The sequence below is a fragment of the Apaloderma vittatum genome, unplaced genomic scaffold (genome assembly GCF_000703405.1).
Source record: "Apaloderma vittatum isolate BGI_N311 unplaced genomic scaffold, ASM70340v1 scaffold2762, whole genome shotgun sequence".
Taxonomy (NCBI): domain Eukaryota; kingdom Metazoa; phylum Chordata; class Aves; order Trogoniformes; family Trogonidae; genus Apaloderma; species Apaloderma vittatum.
This window is the reverse complement of record NW_009703946.1, coordinates 40,347-64,222: the sequence shown is the minus strand read 5'-3', so window position 1 is coordinate 64,222 and position 23,876 is coordinate 40,347. Positions and strand designations below refer to the sequence as shown.

General features: G+C 40.4%; 1 protein-coding gene across 1 annotated transcript in view; it reads right to left on the bottom strand.

Annotated features, from left to right (window-relative positions):
• Nucleotides 1-4: 4 nt before the first annotated feature.
• Nucleotides 5-23,876, bottom strand: part of IQSEC1 (IQ motif and Sec7 domain 1) — a gene marked incomplete at both ends in the record, with an annotated part of 49,198 nt that continues 25,326 nt past the window's right edge. Inside the window, 10 exons of the mRNA XM_009864818.1 lie at nucleotides 5-190; nucleotides 1,546-1,595; nucleotides 8,723-8,899; nucleotides 10,150-10,311; nucleotides 13,051-13,150; nucleotides 14,850-14,975; nucleotides 17,240-17,269; nucleotides 18,830-18,969; nucleotides 22,166-22,332; nucleotides 23,110-23,232. Of these exons, the coding sequence (XP_009863120.1) occupies nucleotides 5-190; nucleotides 1,546-1,595; nucleotides 8,723-8,899; nucleotides 10,150-10,311; nucleotides 13,051-13,150; nucleotides 14,850-14,975; nucleotides 17,240-17,269; nucleotides 18,830-18,969; nucleotides 22,166-22,332; nucleotides 23,110-23,232 (1,261 nt within the window). The remainder of the gene's footprint in view (nucleotides 191-1,545; nucleotides 1,596-8,722; nucleotides 8,900-10,149; nucleotides 10,312-13,050; nucleotides 13,151-14,849; nucleotides 14,976-17,239; nucleotides 17,270-18,829; nucleotides 18,970-22,165; nucleotides 22,333-23,109; nucleotides 23,233-23,876) is intronic.

Below are 23,876 nucleotides of genomic sequence, written 5' to 3'. Positions count from 1 at the left end.
CTGGTGGGTGCGGAGGTTGCTGGGATGAGCCGGATGGTGGATGGCCTTGGGAGGGGGGCTTTCCCCTTTTACTACCAAACAAGGAACCTAGGAGTGAGGAGGAGTTAGGCATAGTCTGGTGAGGGCGAGATGGACACTCTCGGGTTGATGTAGCTCTTCGGCGCATGTGAGGACTGCTAATGATGGACCCCTAAAAAGAAATTAATAGAAATAAAAATTAAAAAAAAATCTTAAAATGTCGGAAAGAAAAAAGTTCACACTGACCCAACCAACTCCTCCTTCAGGGTTCACATGGGTGGGCTACGTTAAGGGTTCTAGGAAAAATTTTATTTCCACCTTCTCTAAGTTGCCAGTGAGGTGTTTGTGCCCTTCTTGGGGTATCTGAAGCATTAAATGGTTTTCTCTCAGTACTTTAATATTAAAAGCTATGACTTTAAATAAGGAAAAAAAAAAGTCACGGAAGAGTAACATGACATAAGAGCTAAGAGTGTGTTTTTAAAGGAAAAACACATTTTAAAATACTGTAAAAAATACCACACTTGCTTTTTTACAACAAAAAAAATCAAGCCACGTTAAATTCAACTACATTCAATTCAATTAAACACACAGCAGCAAATATTACAGTTACAATTCAGATTTCAAAACAGTATTTTAAACTTTATAGTAGCTTTCCACTACTACACTGCTGCTTCTCAAGCCTACCTCTGAATTCGGTGTGAAATCGAACCGTACCATTTTTGCCACTAAGATTTCTATGTGATCGTATTCTTCTGACCTGTGGTCCAACGTTCTCTATTATTTAGCCCGGAACGGGGTATTTAGTTTCTGGAAGTTTGGGGGTTGTATTTTATAAAAAGAGTTATGGGACACAACAGTACTTAAGCGAAGTGTGCTAGATTTAAACTGCAATCTACCTAAAGCGAACACAAAAAAACCCCAAAAAACAAACAGAAAAAAAAGAAAAAAGAAAAAAAAAATCTGCAAGCTGAATTCAGAGACATGAACAGTATATATAAATGGTTTGAAGATGAATGAAATCTCATGAAATCCACATTGAATTCACCTATCTTAATCGCTTTTTCCTCCCATGCCCTTATCTGTGCAATTCCATGGCGTCATGACTGCGTACATTTAGCAATTGAACTCGAAAATAAGCGATGGGAATGGTCGAGCATGAAAGTCGATAGTTGTAGCTAAATACCAAACAGCAAGAACAGTGTACTCGGTAACAAAGAGCGAGTGGGCTTTTAAAGCTTGGACCAGACTGAAATGGTGGCAAAAGGACACATCATATTCATTTAACCATGCTTGCAGGAACAAAGGGAACAAGGTTAGCTCAAACCAAAAATGGCATTGGGCTAAACAAGCTGTCAGTGCTTTTTAAGCTGGAAGAATACGGAGTGAGTAGCCTAGGCATGCATTTTTATTTGAGGCAGGCAGGTTATATATGTTAGAAGAAAAAAGAGCAAAAAAATATGTAGATAAAAGAAAGGTTTGAAATGCACATCATCACATCCAGCTAGACATCAGTAACTTCCTACTTACTTCCATATTGCTGTCTAGCGATCCTGCACTGCTGCGTCGCCCACGCTTGCCTGCCCAGGACATGCAACACCAGAGATTAGAGACTGAGACAAGACCCGGGTGAAAAACAGCTGCTCGCCCTGAATCGCTAAGGGGGGTCTCTAAACACAACTAGAGGGGCTGCGCGGGGTGGGGAAGGGGGTTAACGTCGCACCGGGCTGGTACAGCACCTACGGAGGCAGAAACTTAGAGGTTTTTAAGGCCATTAGGTACGATAAGTTTCTGTAGCTGACTCATTTTAAGAGGTGGTGGTGTTGTGAATCCACTATCAGCAGCAGGGGGTGATTTTTTAAAATCTTTTTTGGGGGGATCTGTACAATCTGTTGACCAGCAACAAGTTTAAATTGTTCAATTTCCTGGAAGCTAACGGCTATGAAGTTTCTCTCTTTAAAGACTGGTACCATACATATATATTTGTGGGGTGGTATTAATTCAAATACAACAGTTAATACTGGCATATCCTGAGCTTCGGGCGGGGGGAGGGAATGGGACTGGTGAGGGGCATCAGATTCATCATTTTGTTTTCAGTTTTGAACCTCAGTGGATTTCATATAATCTTCTTTCATGAGGCTTAAAGAAAACTAAACTTAATTTTTTTTTTTAACAAGAAATCTGGAATCTGTCTTGACATTATGGCTAGATTTTGTTTGTTTAGCTGTGCAGTGCTTTGTCTTTCCGTAGGACGGATTCGTTCTCCAGTATTCTCAAATTGTCAAAGACATTTGCCTAAAACGACACAAAACACCAGACGGTTTGCTTAAAAAGCCAGAATACTTCACTGGCTATATATAGGACACAGGATCCCAGATTTTCTCTCTCATTTCACCGGAGAGAAAATAGCATATGGCTGCAGTGGAGTAGCTATTTTTGAAAAGCTGGCTGGTTGAGTATTGCTTTTGCAAGATTTTCAAAGACTTTACTGGCAGGGTGCATAAACAAAGTTAGGCTTTGAAAAGCCATCAGGTTCTCAAAAATCTGCATGCTTTCAGAAACTTTAATTTTCTCAACGCTTTCTCCTCACTTTCCTGGAAGGCCGAATACCAAAGACAATCTCCACCCTGCATTGGTACATCACCGCCTTCGGAATCTTCTACTCTAACAGGTGCTTCTGGAGAGGAATGCGAAGGTTTCAGCATGACCAAACCCACGAGCCACAGACCCTCGTCTTCAGAAGCCCAAAGGCACACGGTATCAGAGCTAAAGAGGAGAACTTTGGGATTGGGTCGTACGTGGGACACAACGACAGTTCTTGAGGGTTTCACCCTTACATCTTAACATACGCTCTCACCCACACGTCTTGTAAGATCAGTAGCATCTAAAAATATCACCGATTGCATCCGTAAGCATAACTTGGACCTGGCTGGCCACGGGATGCTGTCCTGCAACAGAAGTTTCTCTTAAGAGCTACAGTTCTCTTTAGATCACTGTAAGATTTCCCCTTCTCTCAGTATCACCAAGAGTTACTCTCTGGTACAAACCCCTCTATGCTGACATGAAAATTGAGGGGAAGGTGTTTGTGGACAAAGTGTTTTGTTCAGCTTGTTAAATTTGTTGGAAGCTTGAACAATTCCCCTAGACAGGCTCTTGGACAAAAGCTTGGCCAAAAGTTTTTGCCTTGCTAAAATCATGCTACTTTATGAACGCCCCAAGAAAAACTGGTCTTGATTATCCCTTATTTTTACTTCTAGTCAGGCTTTGATGATATTTCTCTGCTCCGCTAACAGGATTAGTACTGATTAACACTCAAATCACTCTTGCTCGCCAATACAAAACCACGGGGTGAGACAGCCGCGTCGTAACTCAGCAGTCAATATTGCGAAGGAGACTGACAGCTGCCACATGTCATTAAACGCGGCCAAAACTGAAGGAAAACAAGAGAAGCCAATGCCTTTTGCACATGGCAACCTCTAATAAAATCACCACAAACACGGTATATAAACAGCGTATACGGACAGAAAGAGACAGATGGATTTTTGCTTAGAATAAATTTCAGGGCAAAGTAGTACTAGCGAAGCCAAGAACAAACAGCAAAATCCCACTCCAAACGCCTGCGATTTCTCTCTGATAGGCACCGTCGCAGTAGGGACCCAATTCTGTGCCGACCCTTGGTGGGGGTATGAGATTTATTAAGGAAATCTAGAGCGTTCCCCCTCCCGACGGGTGCTTTGACAAGACTCTTCTCCAGCCCTTGGGATGGCATCCTCACCTCCAACATGTTTCCCTAGAGCTGCGGCGCTCAAAGGCACCTCAAGGAAACGGTGACTCTTGCCTAGAACTGTATATAATGAACAGCTTGTTAATTCCTGTAACAATTAACAGCTGTGATATAAAGCAAGGTGGTGGTCAGGAAATCCGAAGGGCAGTTTTACTTCCTGTACTCTGAGCTGCCTGACATTTGGAAGGATGCTAGAGTGGTTTTTAATTTATTTGTATAAAGTTTAATTTCAGTAAATCTTTTCCGATTCACTCAAAAAATTCACTGATGTTAGATACGATCACTCTTTGTGAGAAGTATCTTTAACTTACGTAATACATCCCATATACACAGACACCTTATATGGGACTAAGAACGTTTCAAGCGTATAGTGGAAATATTAAGCGATCAACGCATTTTTACAAACTTAAACATCGCAAAAGAAAATGCTGTGTTTCCTTAAGAAAAGTCCATTTGATCCTGCAGAAACTGCCCTCTCAGGTGAGCAGATCATTGCAGTAAATGTCAATATTTCTCACCGCTACCCTGTATATGGCTGGACTTGATGATCTCAGAGGTCTTTACCAGCCCCAATAATTCGGTGATTCTGTGACATGTTGAGACTCTGCTCTACGCTAGTGAGATACGCTGATACCTCAGCAATGTGCTATGATCTGGTGCTGTCTGTTTCGGGACAAAAAAGTTTGGAAAAAAGTTCTAAATTAAAGTTTTGTTAAACTACCGTAGCAGCTCCTATCATTTCTGAGAGAAACAGGTATAGTCCCAAGATCACACACCAGCTGTGGAAATAGTTTCTTGGTGTCTTCAGCCAGATTATCCTCAAAATACTAAGGCAGCCCCAGGAGATGAGAAAACAGCATAACGGCACGTTGCCTTGCTGGGTATCTCCTCGGTGGTAAAAGCAGGTGTCTCCTCCGTGAGACAGAAACATTGTGGATACAAAGGTGTTTCTATACAGTGTGGGGTGTCTTTGCACAACATGGCTTGGTATTAATATATGCCTATCACCAAAATACTTGATTCATACAGATCTGTTTTATTTTTTTTTAAAAAAAAACACAGTAATTTCTATCATGCCCATTACTGTTGCTAGTCCATTGAAGAACAGGAAATGTAACAACAGTGACAAGGGAAGGGACAAGAAAAATCTCTCCCTACCCAAAAAGCTCTTCTAATAAATAGGAAAACCCCCCCCAAACTGAGACTGCTAGCGTCCCCTGCCCTGTATAGTACAGCAGAATCCATGGGAGAGGAAGGAGAAAATAACCCAGTCGCCCTGTCTGCGTCAGGTGAGGGGTCGAGGAGCTGCACCGTCCTGTCACAGACCGATGCAACAGATGAAAGGATTCCGTAGTCGCATGGACTCGGAGTCTTTTTAAGGGGACTGCGATGCTGAGAACTTCTGCAATCTTTGCCATTACATTTGGGTATGTAGGAAATTGTAAAAAATACATGATGAAACAGTTAAAAAAAAAAAGAAGAAGAAGAAAAAAGAACCATTAGAAGAGTTGAAGGTTGACGACTCAGATAATATGCAATACACAAATAGAATTATTTTTATTCTGGCTTTTGGTTGGGTTTTTTTGGTGCGGGTTTTTTTTTTGAGTAGTCTCTACTGGTCTGTGATTCTTTTGAGATAGCTCAGAAGGTTACGAAACAAGCACAACTCAAATTAAAAGCAACCATGACACCATTCTGCACTTCTGTGCAGATTCCAGTATTACATAGGTATGCCAGTCGTGTATTAGCCAGGCAAACCATAAAATTACAATTTTTAAACCAGTGCAGTGTAAATATTATTCCTCCCTTACAGGTTAGGGATGGGGGGAATAAAGTTTGATTTCCACAGGTGCTTATCACTGCAACCTCAGCGTGAAAACACTGGGTCCTCCAGCAACGCAAAGTCACTGGAATTCAGGTTAATCAGCCTAAAACCAGTAAAAACACCTGTGAGAGATACAGGCTAATATTCCATCCTGTGCTTTAGCGATCAAATCATTCTTCCCCACGTACTAAGGGCCATGACGGGACTTCACACCTTTCACATCTTTCTGTAAACCTACTTATCATGTAATTGTGTATGGAGTGAGTGGTGAAATGTCCAAAGCTGTGAAACTCAGTTTTAATTGCATTAAAGTATGTCTATCTGTGAATATTTTTACGCAGCATAAGAATTTCAAAGGCTGGGACAAAAAAAAAAAATCAGTTCTTCCTTGACTATAGCTCAAGAACAGGTAATAAAAATAATATATTTTTTTCTTTTGAGAAAAATAAATCACTAGATATGAGGATATATTCACATCCTGGAACAGCTGGGTCACCACATTCTGCTTTTTATTCCATGGGAAGAGCTGTCAATCCACAAGGAATCTTTACAATCACAAGACCATCGTTGCCTTCCTTTTTGAAATTACAATTTTAAGCTATCATGGAAGAACAACCATCAGGGAATGATTCCCGACATTGTTTCCTGACAGAGAAATCTTGCCTTCCCTTAGAGCTTACAGCTCAGGAGTCAGAATCATTTGGGGTATCAACATTCATTAGATCTAAGAAGCTCACGAATCGTCCCTCTTTTCCAAGAGGGAAATTTCAAGACACTTTCCACAGCCACCACTTACTACCGTGGTACCAGGTAGAGCGTAACGGATTGTTTTCTTAAATAGTTTTGTCGTGCAACTAAAACGTGGTTCAGTCAGATTTCCCCTTCGCTGAACAAACATTTTAAAACGTTCAATTTGCTTTTGTGAAGTTCACTGGACAATTAGCTGCCTTATTGCGTAAAGCCACCACCAGACAATTTTCTCATGTTTATTAGGTTTGTTCCTGTTTAAACGTAAAAAGAAACTCTCTACAAATCCGCTGTCATCGTGCCCTTTCCTACAGACACATATCCACACACAGTCCCACTGCTCTTATGCCTCCCCCTTGTTGATCCTGCATTTCAGCCACAAAAAGAAGAATCGGGGCAACCTAACTCTGTTTTACGGAAGTAATTTGCCTCATGTGCAAGCTATTCCTTAAGAAAAGACACGTGCAAATCCCATTAAAATTCCCGTACCAGATAACGAAGCAAGTAACAGGTACGTAATTTCACAAGTCAGTTGCACTGCACAAGACCAAACAGAAACTCTCCATAATTCTCAACAATTTAAAGTTAAAATTAAGTTTAGTTGGGTTTAACAAACACTTTGATAAACCCTGCAGTCTGTGAGTGATTTCTACTTTTTATTATGGAAAAAGAAAGTTATTTTCATTAATAAGCATGCCAGTTGCAGGCATGCCCTGTTGAAATGTGAAATGTTTTCATGATTACAAATACTTGTTTATTGCATAAAACCCCTAACATGAATTTAAATACATGGCAACGTTCAGAAGACAAGGATGAAAAATTCCCATGGGGTGAAAAATATTAATCAGAAATCACATTTATGGGTAGAGCCACCCCTTGAACTCACATATTCAACAATATGGTAGTTCTCGTTCTAATGGAATAAAACCGGAACAACAAAAAAGGACGATGGAAGTATCCTCAAATCTGAAGTACAATAGTGGTGAAGACCAGCGGCTTGATCTCAGATCCACTGAAGCCAATCGAGCACTAATACTCAACTTCAGCCTGATTTTGGATCAAGGCCCGAGGTCTTTTTAATGAAGCAAATGAACATGTGAGTATGAAAGCCTAAAGAGACAGTAAAACAATTGAAAGAGCTCACTCTCTACGTATTTGTATGCACTTACATATACCCACAAAACTCAAGCTATTATTCCAGTTTACAACATCTCTTATTTAGAGCAGCATAGCTAAAATATCTTCTTTAGGTCAAAAAAAAATAAAAAAGGAGTGTTTACTACCAGTTAAGACACAGTACTGAAATTATGACTATACTGTAAACCATCACTGCCATTAAAAGAGTAAATCAGAGACTAGAACTAAAAATCTAACTAAAAAATATATATAGAGAGAGAGTTGCTGCTATCCCCAGAAGTGTTTTCTGACTAGCGGGCATGGTGTTCAGATATGACTTCTTGTAAATGACAGGAATCACGTTTAGCACCGAACAACAAGGCTATTACCCATGGTGGCCTGTCTTACATGGGTGTGCCAGTTGGGTATTACGGAGGCAAACCACAAAATAAAAACATATCAAATTTCCCTTTTGGGTTTTTTTTTCTCCCTTAGCTGAAAAATCACACCACCGCTCCTTTCCAGTCTTCAGCTATCTTAATCTGTGACTAAATCTTAAGACACATTAGTGGTTTTGTGAGATATCAGTGGTCTTGTCCACTACGGCTTCCTTTATTATATTGGCAGCAGTAGTTCACAACAATCTCTTTTGCTGGAATTGGGAACTAGATCTTGAGTTACAAAACAGTGAAAGAGCATCAGGGGCACACGCTGCATCAGAATTACATAGATCCAGGCAGAATTTAGTAAGGCTTCACTCAATTTCATTCATCAAGGTGGTAACACAGGTACACTTGAGCACAAAATACACAGAAAGCGGTCATTACACAGAGACCAGTTTCCTGTCTTGCCCTTCTAAGCCTACTGTATGAAGGGGAAGAAGCGAAGGGGAAGAAAAAAAAAGAAAGAAAAACTAAGTGCGTTACTCCTAGCACAAATCAACCACTTGATTTATAAAACACTTACAATTTGTCCTCTGTCTTCGCTCTCCTTTAAAAGTACATATAGCAACCTACACCGGTTTAAATGCTTTCAAACAGCAGTCGCTTAGTAGAATAAGGGTAGAAAAAACAACAAACAGCAATTAAACACAAACTACGAACGAGGAGTTATTGCAAATGGCTGGAGTTTCAGCGCCACTACTGGCAGCCCGCTGTGAGCTGGGCTTTACACGCACCATTCACGCACCTCTGCGCCTGCACGAGTTGGAGGGAGGAAACGAAGGTGGCGCTTACCTGCTTCAGACAGGTCTCTAAGGGAGCTGCTCAGGGCACTTCTTTTCAGCCCCTCCCCGGTGGCATAGCTGTCATCCAGGCAAGCCCTGCTCAGCGTCCCGTTGCCAGAATCTTTTTTCAGGCTGGAGCATTGAGACATGCTTGGCCGCACCACGCCCTTCTGTTTTTCTAGCTCAGCTGAAATGAAGAGAATGATTTTGCAATTCGTGTTTCTCGACAAGAAGGAATCACAGAATCACAGAATGTTGGGGGTTGGAAGGGACCTCTAGAGCTCACCCAGTGCCACCCCCTGCCCGAGCAGGGTCACCCAGGGCAGCCCCACAGGAACGCGTCCAGGCAGGCTGGAAAGTCTCCAGAGCAGGAGACTCCACATCCTCTCTGGGCAGCCTGGGCCAGGGCTCTGTCATGTAAAGAAGTTTCTCCTCGTGTTGAGGTGGAACTTCCCATGTTCTACCTTAAACCCATCATTCCTTGTTCTGTTGCTGGGCACCACTGAGCAGAGATTGTCCCCTTCCCCTTGACCCCCACCCCTCAGATATTTCTTTACGTCACTAAATCCCCTCTCAGCCGTCTCCTTTCCAGGCTGAACAGCCCCAGGTCTCCCCGTCTCTCTTCCCAGCAGAGATGTTCAGTCCCTTGATCCCCCTCGTAGCTCTCCCTTGGACTCTCTCCAGTAGGTCCCTGTCTCTCTGGAACTGGGGAGCCCCAAACTGGACACAGGATTCCAGGAGTGGTCTCCCCAGGGCAGAGCAGAGGGGCAGGAGAACCTCGCCAGCCCTGCTGGACACACTTCTCTTGATGTCCCCCAGGATCCCATTGGCCTCTTGGCCACAAGGAAGGACACAGTAACACCACGATTTCTCCATGTGATCACGTATTACACGTCGGAGCTCATTTTGACATGTTAAATGCCAGGGAGGAACTTCATCCCTGTCCTTTTATGTTACAACACCAAGGAGGAAGGGCTATGCCTCTTCTGGGAAAACAGAAGATAAACTTCCCTGTTCAGACACTCATGCAACTTCCTGTAAATTCTATCAGTCTGGACAAATTGTGAGAATACTGGAACATCAACGTGGAAATGAGAAAAAAATTCAGTGAAAATTACTTGAAGGGGCATCGCTGAGGATTTCAGTGTGACGTAAATTATCCCTAAAACCCTTACTGCAGTTTTTGCTACAAATTACAAATCCATCTCTCCTCTGTCCACTGCTATTTGCTGTTTGCCCAGGCTCAGAACAGTCGATGAACTCGACTGGAGCTTACGCTATCATTAGCTTTTTTCTCTCTCTAGAATCAAAGCCATGGAAAAAAATACCCCGCAGCATTTAACTTCTAAGGAGACCTCATGGGTTATAAACACATTCAAGATTTTTCTTATCTTGATTAGCTTTAAAATGCTCTCTTCTATGTACCTTTGTACTTACACTCTATTCTGTGCTTTTCCATTTCTTGAACCTCTGCAATCGACTCCCTCAAATCATCTGTAAACTTCTTCCTGTCCTGAGGATTTGGTGCATTGAAATTTATCAGTACTTTGATATCTGCTCCTGGAACAGCTGACGTGAGCCGAATACCGTTGGGATAATCTAGAAGCAAGAGTCGAGAAAAGCTAAGCTCTGATTATTCTGATTACTTTTCCTTTTATATTAAAAAAACCAACCAGACAAACAACCCCAAACTGAAGGCTTTTTACTAATATTACCATATAGGGGACAAAGTCAGAGAAATAAAAGTCTAAAGGCACAGAATTAGAATGAAAATCCCTAAGATACATTGGAATGGCTTAACTGTCAGGATACCGAATAAATACCGATCATCTTTATGCAGCTGTTACCCTGAAGATACAATGTACAATATAAAAGAAAAATCCCAGAAAAAAAAATAAATTATGAGCATAATATATGTTTCATGCTCCAGGTCCCATAACCTACCTTACTCAACCATCCTTAAAGTTTTCCTGAATAATATATTTATTTTTATTTAACATGTTTGCTTTTAACGTTTGTAGGAAGACAAACACACTGGCAAGGTACAGCGTTCAGTATTTCCTGTTATGTTGTGTTCCCTGCATGTCCTACTTCCCTATTTTTTATTGAAAGAATAATATCTTAAAATTATCTGTGAAATTACATACTGAGGAAGTAAAAGGGGTGGTGGGGTTTTTTTCCTCTTTTGGCCCATACTTTGGACATCTTTACAACAAACCCCAGATTTTTCAGCAAGCTGTCTTTGGACTTTTCTAGCTGCACATCGCCAAATGCAAATTTTAACAGCTGGTCAGAAATATTTCCCAGTTGAGTTAGAAGGTTCATTTACATTTTCACCGTAGCTAGCTTACAACAAAGCTATGTTCTGCTATAGAAAATTGAACCAGCCTTTGCTTGAAGCACAGGCCTGTAGAAATGGGGAGTCAAAAGACCTCAAAATGCGCATTCGAACTCACAATGTTTTTTTTACTCAGCTGCCTGGTCTTCTGGGTTTGCTAAAGCTCTCAAATATTTACCGAAGTACTCAGCTGAAGTTCAAGTGCTCCCACGTACGAAAAAATTCCCTCAAGAACGAGGCAGACGATGTAAGGTAGCCTCTTCCCTCAAAGTCATTAGGTTTCAACAATATACAGGCTTAAATTACTGGGAAACAAGGGCAAAGGCTATGCTTTTCTTTAAAAAAAAGACATCTTACTTCCAAATCAGATTTGCAACGAGAAGTGAAGCACGTTTTTTTGTCAGGTGAAAAAAGGTGCCAACTACGGCAAGCGTCCAAGGGTACAGAGGGGAAGGATGGGAGCAAGAATATGCCCCAGGAGATGCTCACAGAAGTATTTACTGGTTTCACATACCCTCTCTATGAACTGATCTGCTCGTCTTTTGTATTTTGGCTGTGATTTTGACTGAAAAGGTGAAATATACTTCCCTTACGGCCTGTTTATTTACGACAGATCTACGGCATTATCTTCCCCGTTCCTCAAGATAATTGACTTCACCATGAGAAGTGAATTCTTCTGTCATCAGCACCAATCATGTTGCTCAATCTCACCACTAGCCAAACTGCTATTTTTGTCACTTCTGCTTTAGGGATATTAGATTTTATTCCCTTGAAACCAGCTGATTCTGACAGCTGCTGCTACATAGAGATTTACAGAATGGCACGATGGCTCTGGCCAAAATACCCCAAAGCTTGCTGGGGACAGGAGAGGCCAAGAATATGAATTTTACAAAGCAAAGGGGAAGAACATTTCTCTTTCCCAACTGGAAAATCCTGCCTTCCACCCAAGAGGCACCAAAATTAGAAGTACAATCAGCTCGCTGACTCACCACAGTTAATTCACCTTAGGAGCCCAACTACATCTCCTAAAGAGTCTCAGCTTAAACACTTAAATGCTGAGTCCACTAGGAAGAAGCCAACCTTTTATGCCCAGTTTTACTACAGATATTTTAAAATTTACTTGAATAAAATGTTTCTACTTGCATGCTTATGAGATTTCCTTGTAAAAATATGTATTTAACTTGACATTTTTAGTAGAATGCAGGCGTTCCTCTCTAAAAACGAATTTTATCTCACAGAATGTGTTCACAAGAGAGTGAAAAGGAATGTGTATGCATATAAATTATCTGCAGGCTACATTGCTGCCAGAAGCTCCACAAAATCTTCCCCTCTGAAACCTCCAGGTGCTTTGACTCAGTAACAGCGATTTCTTTTGAGCGAGATGAGCACATTCTCAAGGACGAACAGAAACCAAGAGCCTTCCTCCAGCAGAAAAGCACAGAAATTACTGAACGTCACACCGAACCGTACCTGCTCCACCACGAACGTCAAGGTTTGGTTTGCAAACCGTGAAGTCAGGTCAAAGCCCTACACACCATACAAACAGCTACGCTCTGCTATGTTAGAACTGATGCTGTCTCTGGGGCTTAAATTGAGGACATTAGCAACCGATTTGCTTTTTCTGTTGGGTGTTTGTCTGCTAAGATTAAGCTTGACAAGCATTAAAAGCTAAAAAGAATACTGAATCGATGCAGATCACAAGTGACAGAAACAAAAGGTGTCAGAAAACACAAACTTGAATCCAGACTCCCTGCTTTGAATGAGTCTATATTATCTAGACACAAAGTTGAGATACGAATCAGGAAAATAAATTAAATAGTGCTTTGAATTATCATTATGATAGTCTTCATTTATTATCTGACATTCGGTTCCAGCTAACTATACCGTTGACTCGGCAACAGATACCTTTGTTTCGTTACAAACATTTTCATTTTGACATGTTCGGTCAGATTTGGCTTCTGCAACCAAAATGGTCATCTAAAAAGAGAGGACAGACTTACACTGATTTTCAAAAAGAAGAACTTGCATTCCATAGAGAGAAAACGACTGTCGAAAACTGTACGTAACCGAGTTCTTCTTCTTTTGAAAAATCTTGGTCACCTGGAAGTTATCAAATAATCAAAGTGAAATATCCCTTTACATACATGATTGTGGAAAATTATTGTTCCTAAGAGCTCACATACGTGAAAACGTTTTATGCCAAGGAAAGGTATAATCTGCCAGAAAACATGAAAATGTGATTTGTTCCTCTTTTTTTTGAAATTCAACTGATGAATTGAATCTAGTACTACTAAAGAAACAAAGCTTGCTTGGAAGCACTGGTATCTCTTAACCAGAAGGTTTAACACTTTATCCAGGTACAAAGCCTCAGTGTTCTCTATTCTCCAGAAAACTGCTACTTGAATTCCAGAAAGACAAAAAAAACCCCCTCAAACCTGCATCCTTATGCGCACTGTACATGCTAGCAAAAATGTAAATACATTTAAATTATTCTTTTTAAAAAGCTTAGCTGCTACCACACTTTCCTTCACGTGTTTCTTTTAAAATATGACTACAGGCCTCTCCACACGAGTTTAATTCTCAGCCTTTACTCTCACGTGGTGAGACCTCCCAAGCCCGCTGCCCTTCCCTGTGCCTCCGAAAGAGACGGCCTCACCCGACGTCGCCCGGTTTGCCCTGGGATTTGTACAGCACCAATCGAGAAAAGCACCGAGTCTGTGGAAATCTTTAATTTTGTGCTATAGTAAAAGTATCATCCAACTATTTACCATCAATTTTGGGGCTCTCGTAAAGCCTGAATGCAACCATGCTCCCTCTTTGTAACCGAGAGGGTTATGTTTACTAGCTCTTGCTAATTTTAACTTTTGGTGACGGCATTTTACTAGAACTGACAAGTTAGGTCTACGTCTACCAAAACAGTTGGATAAAACTGACATCTGAGTGCGTAATAAAAAAAATAAGAGAAAACTTGCAACCTGATGATGACCACCATATCCCTTCATTTTACACCCAAGCTCACATTTTCAACTCGGAGGTTATCCTCACAATTAAAAGACTAATTTTGTTTTTTATTTACGTCCTGGTTTGAAGGTCTGAAGGTACGCACGAATTACACACGCTAAAATTGTGTATCAGAAGTGTGTCTTTTTCTTCACAAAACGTGAAATACAAGGTTTAGTTCTTAGTTCTCAGGTAACAGCCAAATACATTCCAAAGAGAGTGCAACAAATTTTTCTATTTTTAAGATCAAATCAACCAAATAATACCAGGCTGTCACTAGTTTTGTATGCCTGGTTTTCAAAAGACTGGGTCAAGTTAAGTGCACGCTAAAAAGTAAAGTCAACTCTAAAATGTATTTCAAACAAATCCTATTCCTGTTTCAATGAATAAACATATCTGGTTCGTAGAACATCTGGGGAATACAAAGCAGTATGTAATTTTGTTTTTCCGCACATAATCTGGATTCATTATTCATGGAATAAAAAATGTCTCTGTTTACCCATCAGGGACATGGGCAAACTAGAGGTAGTTTTTGTTTTTTAAAGTAAAAGCTATTGTGTCAAAGTGCTTTCTTACAACAGAGTGTGGTAATCAACAGAAGGCTTCAGTTTAAGAGCAAATTATATATAATGAAGAAAATTAAGAAAACTTAAATCATAATCATCCAAAGACTGTTGAGAGTACAGAGGCAATAGATACTTATTTTTAGGAACGTTCATGCACTTAATTGCCACTGATTTCAGGCAGAGAAGCATTTCTGAAAACCTCACTTCTAGTCTATCCACCTGAAAATACGTACCACAAGAAGGTCGTTAAATAAAAATATTTCTCGCTGGTGCAATCCGAGCTTCTGAGGTTTATTTGGATCTGGAACTTCAAATAGTCTACAGTAGCAAACAAGCCTCCGGTGGGGTAGAGAGAGGACCTACAATAATACAAAAGTTCACGGTTAATACAGCAATATTTAGCCAACAAAAAGCATCTTTTATACCCAGTCTTTTTTCAATAATTCAAATATTTTTACCTCTAAACCCATTAGACTTTTTCATCAAAGAAAAAATAAAGATTATATGCCGCAAACTCACACGTCACTCCAACTTCATCCAAGTTCTTATATAAAACATTCTCTAACAGCTTGCGCTCCTGAGCATGGATGCCAATGAAAGTTTTGGTGGAGACAGAGTTTTACTTTGGGAAGTGATAAAACCTTGACAGAACTTCAGATTAAACAGGTGGGAGCTCAAGGCAAAGAACGTTTCCTCTCCTGAGCATTTTACCGTATTTTTATTAGAAGAAAAGATGCAAAGCAACCTTTGCTTTTGTGAGATGAATACACTGACGTTGTAGATTGCTTTTTGTCAGCCCCTGAGTTAATTCAATTTGTTCGCTCCCCAATATGAGGGAAAGGTGACATCAGGAAAATGTAAATGCGCTTTCAGTCTGGCTTATTTTCCTCAAGAAAACCAAGAATAATTTTCCATTTTCATATTTGAAATGTCTGCTGAAGCTATTTCTGAAGCTGCTGGTTTCAACCACTCGAGACTTAATTTCTTCAATTTTCTCAATGCAAATGATGGTATCTTGTGACCAATATTAAAAGAAATACTTTAAACTTTAACCATTTGAAGTAGAGAATATTTTTGGGTCGGTAATTATGCATTTAATTTATATATTATATTTCCTTATAATTCCTGATTCTGCCTGGGAATTACGCGATTTACTAGGCAAAGAAAAAGAGCCAAAGACTGTTAATGCTCCTTCTTCCTCTATGTGAACAGGGGGGAAAACCAGGGAGGAAAAGAGTTTAGGATTCACTGTCTGCTCATGTACCTGGTTGTTTATCAAGTCAGTTGGCAAGATTTCCCTTTTTCCCCCCAAATTAGAAGGTAACTGTAGTAATAACGGATAAACTGCTAATAGCATTGAATTTCTTTGTGGCATTAGCTTAATTACCCTCGCTGACCTTGCAAGGAGCAGATATTTAAGAAAGCTCTGACATATTCTAATGGAGGCAGTGTGGTGAAGAATTCACTACAAACCAAGGGTTTGTTTTCAGGCTACACTGCACAGCTTCCACGGGCTGCCCGTGAAAAGCGTGAGGAATAAATTTCGCACGTTCTCATTCTCTCCTACCCCCAGACTCAGTTTCCCCGGCACACGGCAGGCTGAGATTTGTTACGGCGAGGGAACAAAAACCCCCCAGGGGAGTCACTGAGCCTATGAACCTGAAAACAACTCTAGTGAGCTCAGTAGTGAAAATCACCCGCAGACAATGCTGCCACTCACAGCCATAGGGGACGTGGTAAGATTCCCTTCCACCACCTCTAATACAGGTCGGATCTCTGTTGGCTTTCGCAGCCCACTGGTACTGCCAGGCAGGCATCCACGGGACCACGACAGGTACTTCGCTTAGGAATATGAAGCTAGCTTTGCATGATTTTAATTGTTTACACAGAAAAAGCAAGAAATAGGAAGACTGAATAAACAAATGAAAGTCTAAGTTTCCTACTTTGGATGGTCCCGAGTGAAGCCTGCGCAGTGCAGTTATAATTGAGGAATAAAAATCAATAGGACCAAATTTGTATAAGGTAATCAGAAATTAGAGCACTACGTGCACTCCTCTGCTATGAGGTGGCTTCTGTTTTTTCTGTCCAGAACCACAAGCAATAATTTCATCACGAAATTCCAGTGGTACACTGTATTAGAGGAATAGTTTTTCATTTATTATTGAATATACCTGTAACCTAAATCTAGAAACAGTGTTTTCTATATTCCTCTACCTTTCGGGACAGAACTGTTAAATGAACTAGCAATATCTTCGTAGAGTATCATTCAATACTGACATGGACCAGAAAGAATAAACACAACAGGACTCACGGGCAAAGGTGAGGCCCTACTGTAGTTTCTTCACATCTAGTTTCTCCAGTGATAATAGCACTAAAAAATAGTACTAATAGTACTAAAAAAAGGTCTAGAAAGTCCCTGGCAAAAACTAAGCAGTCTCTTTGAGAGATATATTTTTAAGAATATTTACTTTGGAGAGATTTTAAGAATAGAAAAATTTTGCTCGAAAGAAGCCCAATTTTTAAAAAAGCTAAAATGTAACAGAACGAAATTATTGCCAGTGTAAGAAAAAGCTGCCAGTTAAAATGACTATAAACTTGGAAGGAGTATGAGAGAAATACATACACAGCCGAGTCCATGATGCAGAGATCCAATCTACAGTAGAAAGACATATACAAGTTCATTAAACTTCAGAGAAACACAGTACTGTATCATAGCAAGTAAACACGTCACGGTCTTACTACGACTAAACGCCTATAAAGTAAAAACAAATATTTCTATCAATAAAGACTGTTGGCTGCTTCACACAGTTCAAAAGCCTGTCAACAGAGGAGTCCTTGAACCTCGGACTCCGCTGCAGGTATTGTTTGCTTAATCTCATTTAATGTACAAGGCCAGGGTCAGTTTGAGGATTTGAGTTGCCTATGTCTGGATAAAAAAAGAACCAGCAATAAAACCACCTCCCACAGAAGCCCATGTATAAACCTAAAACAATTACAGAAACCCCAAACAATTACAGAAAACAAGTTTCATCTGAAAGTATGAGCGATTGTCAAATACTGACTTTAGAATATTTATTTTGCTTCTGCTGAAAAATACATAAAAGCCTTTATCAAGAAAATTTTGCTTTCTCTCTGCCCTCTGCTTCTTCAAAGAGATATTCTCAATACTTCCCTGCTGGGAAGCAGAGATAATTCCCTTTCTCCCCTCCCCATGTTGAAGCTTGTCTGAGAGGAGATTATGATTCAAAGCTGTCTAAAAGTACCAGGCAGAATCTTGAGATCCATGTTGTTTTTCTTAATAAAGTTTCCTGAAACTTTAAAGAAAAAAAAACCCTAATGTAGGATTTAAGAAACATGCAGGTCTACTTTTTTTTGGGCTTTGTTCTGGGATGCCTTTGTGACTATTAACATGAAGATTTTCTGAAGATGACTCTAAGACTGGAATTCAGGATGGCCAAGTATCCACTGTCCCTCTCCACATCAGATACGATGGTTAGCATGGAAAATATTTGCCTTAATACGCCTGTGGTCACTTAGCTCCTGAAACAAAGGGGAAAATGCTGTGGTCTTCCTCTTCTCTCTCTTTTCCCAGCGGACACTTTGCAGCTTAATTTACGTTACAAAGTAATTTCAGGATTTTTCTCACAACAAAGCAAAAGTTATCTCTGGATGCTCAAACTCAGCATGAGAATTCCCGGGACCTGATTTCCAAATAAGTTCTGAGACGGAAGGACACAAGGTCCCCTTATCAAGTACCAGCTCATAGAGCAAGCTGCAAAGCCAAGAAGGTCGCTGATGTGAACAGAAGTTCTCTGTTAACTCTCACAAGTTATGGAGGGCTAACCGAGAGTGTAAATGTTGAAAGATTATTCTCTACGTCACTTTAAGGACACGCTTCAACTCTCTTGAGTCGACAAACACGAGAACTGCCTAAAATGCTGATAGCTCAGTCTCATTTCAGAACAGAAAGCTTCACATAGAGTTTGACACTCATAACACCATCACTCGTGAATACCAGACTGCCACAATATTCATCTGCGCTGTGAATGCAAAATTAAAACCAATCTTACAGCAAATTATTGTTTTGACAGGTTCTGCCTTCTCTCTTTACCAACCAATTTATACTTCTGAGCAACACACACCTGTATTGTTCTATTCTGCACGTTGCCCTACATCTCCTCAGCGAGTGACAGGCAGCGCAAAGCGAACTCACCGGTTTCTTCCCTACTATGAGCTTTTCAACCTTTTGGACTTGAGATACGTGATCCTCGTTCGTCTTCAGTTCCCGTTTGCGGATTCGCTCATAAATCCCAATCAGCATTTCTCTTGGGATGTCCTCGCCATCATCCACACCTGCGGAAGCCAACAGCTTCTGTTACTGGGCTGGCTCTGACCCATTTGACCAACAGACACTGATATTTCACAGCAACACAGGCTTTTTAGCAAGGAGGGGATGAAAACACTGGCAATCTTTGTTCCCTCTGATGCCTGTGGTGCCCAGGACTGCTGATGTATGTGTTTATGCTCTTTTCTTTTAGAGCTGCCAGTTCTCTGTCAGCTCTATCTCCTATGCTGCCCTTGTGCCTCCCTTACCAGAGCAGCAGCACGACGGTACTTATCACTGGAACACCAGTTTTTGCCCAAAAAGCTTGCTGCCCCCAATATGCCAAGGCACTGATGGAAATGACACAGGTTTGGGGGTTTTGTTTTAAAATTCTAATCTAAACCCAAGCCATCAAAAGGCTAATTTCCTATGTACGTTCTTCCTTTCTTCTTTCAAGCTTCCTCTGTTTAATATCAAAGCTCAAATGATAAAATAACCCTTTAGACACTAAAATATCCATATGTCTTCTTCCTAGGAGCATACCGCTGGGAGGGAACAGATCAACTGTTTTGTCTCCATTCCAGTATTATTCAACACTCTGTTCATAAAATAATTTTCTACACGAGAACCTCACGAACACCCAGCAAAATTAATTGAACCAATATTTCCTGGACCGTTTCAAAACCAATTTAGTCTGGGAAAACAAATCAATAAAATGGCCCAGCTACAGTATTAGAGTTTAGCACCGTGCGATTATCACTGGTGTGTCAGTACCCTCACAAATGCCACAGTGTCTTGAACGCTTGATCCTGAATTTTAAATAGCAGTGGAAGGAGCCCAATTTCAGTAAATGTATTTAGGCTGGATTTCCAGGAGGCACAGAGACACAGGTCTTTTAAACAAGTTTTAAAAGAAATAATCTCGTATCTCCCAAAATGCAATATTTTGTCACCCAGTGGAACATCCGCTCAAATATAAGATTCTATGATAAAATACACTTTCTTTGCAACTAGAAGTAACAAAACAGTCTCTGTTCTGTTCCACACCAGCAAGTCTTCCACTGACCACCCTCTGCAATCCAGTCATTTAAAGTTAGAGGCAAGGTAGCCTGTTATATAAATGCCAATGACAGTAAGAAATTGCTGGTATTCGGGCTGGAGCTTGGAGAGAATGTGCTGTATTTAACACAGAAATGTAACTGTAGTATCATGCTAAGAGGTGAATATCAAGCCTTTTGGAATCCTTGGGGCCTTTGTGATGAAAATCTCTATGCTAACTTAAATTTTGCTAAGCTAAAACATCAACTTGGCATAGCCTGTTCACTGCTGTCTCATACAAATCTAAGGCAACAAAATCACTCTGTGGGGATTTTCATTTTCAACTGTTCCAGACCACCACAAGTAGGTTGTTTTCACGAGTACTAAAACCAAAGTACCACGTGCACACATTGAATACAAACTGTCACACATCCGAGATACGCCGCTAATTTTTTATATACTAAGCAACTTGATTCTGTCTTTCTGCCAGTCAGCCTAATTTTATTTATCACCAAGGAAAAGACTGCTAAGCAAGATATCAGTACTTGCTGGTGCCTGCAGTAGCAGGTCTTTTCTGTTATTTCCATTGTTGCCAAAAGAAGAGAGGTTGTGCTCTAAGTTGTGCTTAAAAGCAGGGGGAGGAGGAGGAGGAGAGGGGGAGGAGGACCGAGCCAGCAATTTTCCTGGTCTTTGCACAAACACACAGCAATGGAACCCTGGTAAAAGCTGCTTTTTCCCTATGGGCACAAACTATCTTAAGGAAAAAAGGGATGGGGACTTTAGCCTCATTTTATTCCTCTAACACTTGAGTGCTCTTCCATAAGACAAGGTAAATGCTGTGTGATCCATTCTTTCCTGAGTGCCCAGGAACAACAGGAGGTTCCACTTCCCCATGCACGGTCTTCCTCCTCAGCTCCTGGCAGGCAGAGCTGAGCACTGGCTGAGCCGACGCTTCATAAAAACCTGGTCTTTTTCACTGCAAAGAACCTGGACAGAAAGATCTGGGATACAGATTTGAAAAAATACCTGCATTTGGGGGGAATTTAATCGCAGGCTTCGGCCAGCCATACCCTGGCAAATAGTTTCTTGATCAGGAAACAAAGCAGTGAAGAAACCAAAATAAAATTTCTGTACTATTTACTGTGTAACTTTCAGAAGGGTTTTGGAGTTGGATTTGTTCTTTCCCTTCACTGAGAATTTAAATCTTGGGTTTATTTCCAGAAGCCCTCATCATGGCACAGTGCTTTGTGTTCCTTAAGACACATACAGATACAGCGCGAGCAAATGTATGTTTTCTACAGCAAGACCTAACATACAAGTTTCTAGCAAAGCCATCGGTCTGCATCTCTTAAGATGCATCTCCAGGTTAGGGCCTATGTCCCTAAAAAGAAAACAACGCGTCCATCTCCTCCGCATGTCTATTTAACAAGAATAAGAAGCTTATGCTTTTGAAACTAGGGAGGGAAAAATAATTCCTTTTAGAATAAAACTGAAATATGGAAGAGAGCTTACTTTTAAAATTTTTTTCAGAACTGAGATCTGATATCTCTCGTAATACATTGGTTGCCATGGAGAAATCACAAACTACACACTATGAAGACAGCATCTCTGCAGGAATTCGTTAACAAGCTTATGCTGCAGGGCCGTGGGGGAATTCATACCTAGAAGTCACATTCCTCCTCTCAGGAATAGCCCACAACGTGCAGTGACACTATGTGAAGATTTATATACCCACAAACAACCCCCCCCACATTCTTTGCAATGGATTTTATTTACCTTCATTCACGTGCACAGAAGTTGTTGTCTTTATGAGCTGCTCTTTGATTTTGAGAAGGGTATAAGTGTGAGGTATAAGGTATAAAGGTATAAGGCAACTCTGTCTAAAAAATTGAGGTACTTCTGAATACAAAGCAACAGTCACTTTCAGCTACGCTGAAAAACCTGGGAATAACAGGACCTGACAATACATCCGTTGAAGACAGACAAGATAAAAATGACAAAATACACACTTGGTTCTGTTTTCAATATTCCAGAAATAACTGAAGCCTGTAAAAAAGACAGTAGTTTTCAAGGTCAGATGAAATCAGAATCAAGTGCCCTGTATTTTGTCTTTTTCCCCGAAGATACACAGTGTCCTTCCAGTGACAGTTACAGGGAAAAGCTTTTGTTTTGGTTAGCCTTTGCTTACCCCTTAGATTCTTGACAAAATCTTCAAGCTTCATTTTGCGTTCTGGTTTCACGTTGGGGCTGTACATATCGGTGTTTAACAGTATGATGGCAAAAGCTAGAATGAAGATGGTGTCGGGATTTCTAAACTGTCTCACAACACCTGGATTGCAGATACAGTATCGTTGGCTGTAAAAGAAAAATTAAAGAGGGGAAGCTGTCACAGCTACGAATTACTATTCTAATTCCACCAAAGAAACCAACTGCTGCTACAATCCAGAGGCTGACCAAGCTATTATTCACCTTCCATATATATATATATATATATACACTTAGTTTTCGATCCACAGAGTTTCATAAGCCAACCCTAGAATATGGCTTTTGTTTTGTACTACCACTGTAACTTCACTTCTTAGCACAGATTCTGAGCTACAGTAACTTCAGTATTGCTTTTTTTTTTCAGTGAATGATTCCGCCAGGTAAGAATACAGCATTGATTTTAGCTTACTGACTCATGATGATTTACATCTCATCCTGCCCTGGACAAAGTGTGCTTGTTTTAGTATTAATAAATTAATGCTTTTTACCCCACTATTGCTGAAATGCTTAATGAAAGGTTGGGAGCATATATATCCTACATGTCAACGGTCTTATAATTGCATTCATACAAGCTATTATATGCAAATTTTTAGAGACACCCCCAAATCCCTGAATTTCTTTGCAAGTGATGCCAGAAAGAACTGTTCATTGATAAACCTTGCTACATTGATACAAATGACACAGATGAACAAGAGCAACAAATAAAATTTCCTATTTCATACTTGGCAAAACCACCACAAACGCTATAGTGTGTTTGAAAGTGTATGGAGCTCACAAGGACAGTGCCCCAACACTCCCGGGTCTCCAGTTTGACCATTAGACAACGGCAGGTTTCTGGTGACTGAATAATTTATTTCAGCATCATACCTAAAAGCTTCGATGAGCCGTTCTACTTTCTGGGCTTCTCCTTGAACACGGATATGAGCCTGAAATTTCCTGAGTGCTTCATCCAGTTCCATTGTTGAGAAGTCCATCTCATCCACAACGCAGCTAGAATAAAAACATAACGACATTGTGTCTTAATTTCTGACAACACAGTACCAAAGGTAAGAATTTTGAGACCAGAAGAACCTTCTTATTTTCCATCTCTTGTAGAGATTTATGGAGTTTTCTGAAACATTCAGCAGCAGTTGCAATAATTGCAAGTAAGCTGTGAAGGAAGGATTGCAAATAATAGATCAGTGAGAATATGTACATGTAAGCCGGCTCTTTTGTTTTGTTTTAACAGAAGAGCTGCTGGTATGACAAATGTCTGACCAGTGTACGCGACATACCGTTGCCAAGAACAATTACAGGCTTTACGCTCCCAGGCCAATCAACTATTACAATGCTTACCTATAATAATAATAAATTGTTCATCCTGCTCAAAATAGCAAATCTCAAACAGTCTGCAGCAGGCACAGAAACCTGCACCAAAAGGCTCCAGGTCTAGGAACGATCATGCATATGGAGGTAAAACAAAATAAATAAATCTTGTCTGGATACTCTTTTACTATTACTGGAATTCTCATCTCTCCATCATTTGCCTTGTCTTTCAGTTCACGTCTACAGAGACACAATTACTTTCTTGCTCTGAAAATGCCGTACTGACACACATTTAAAAGAGAATTGTTTTAATACAGTCAACAATGTCA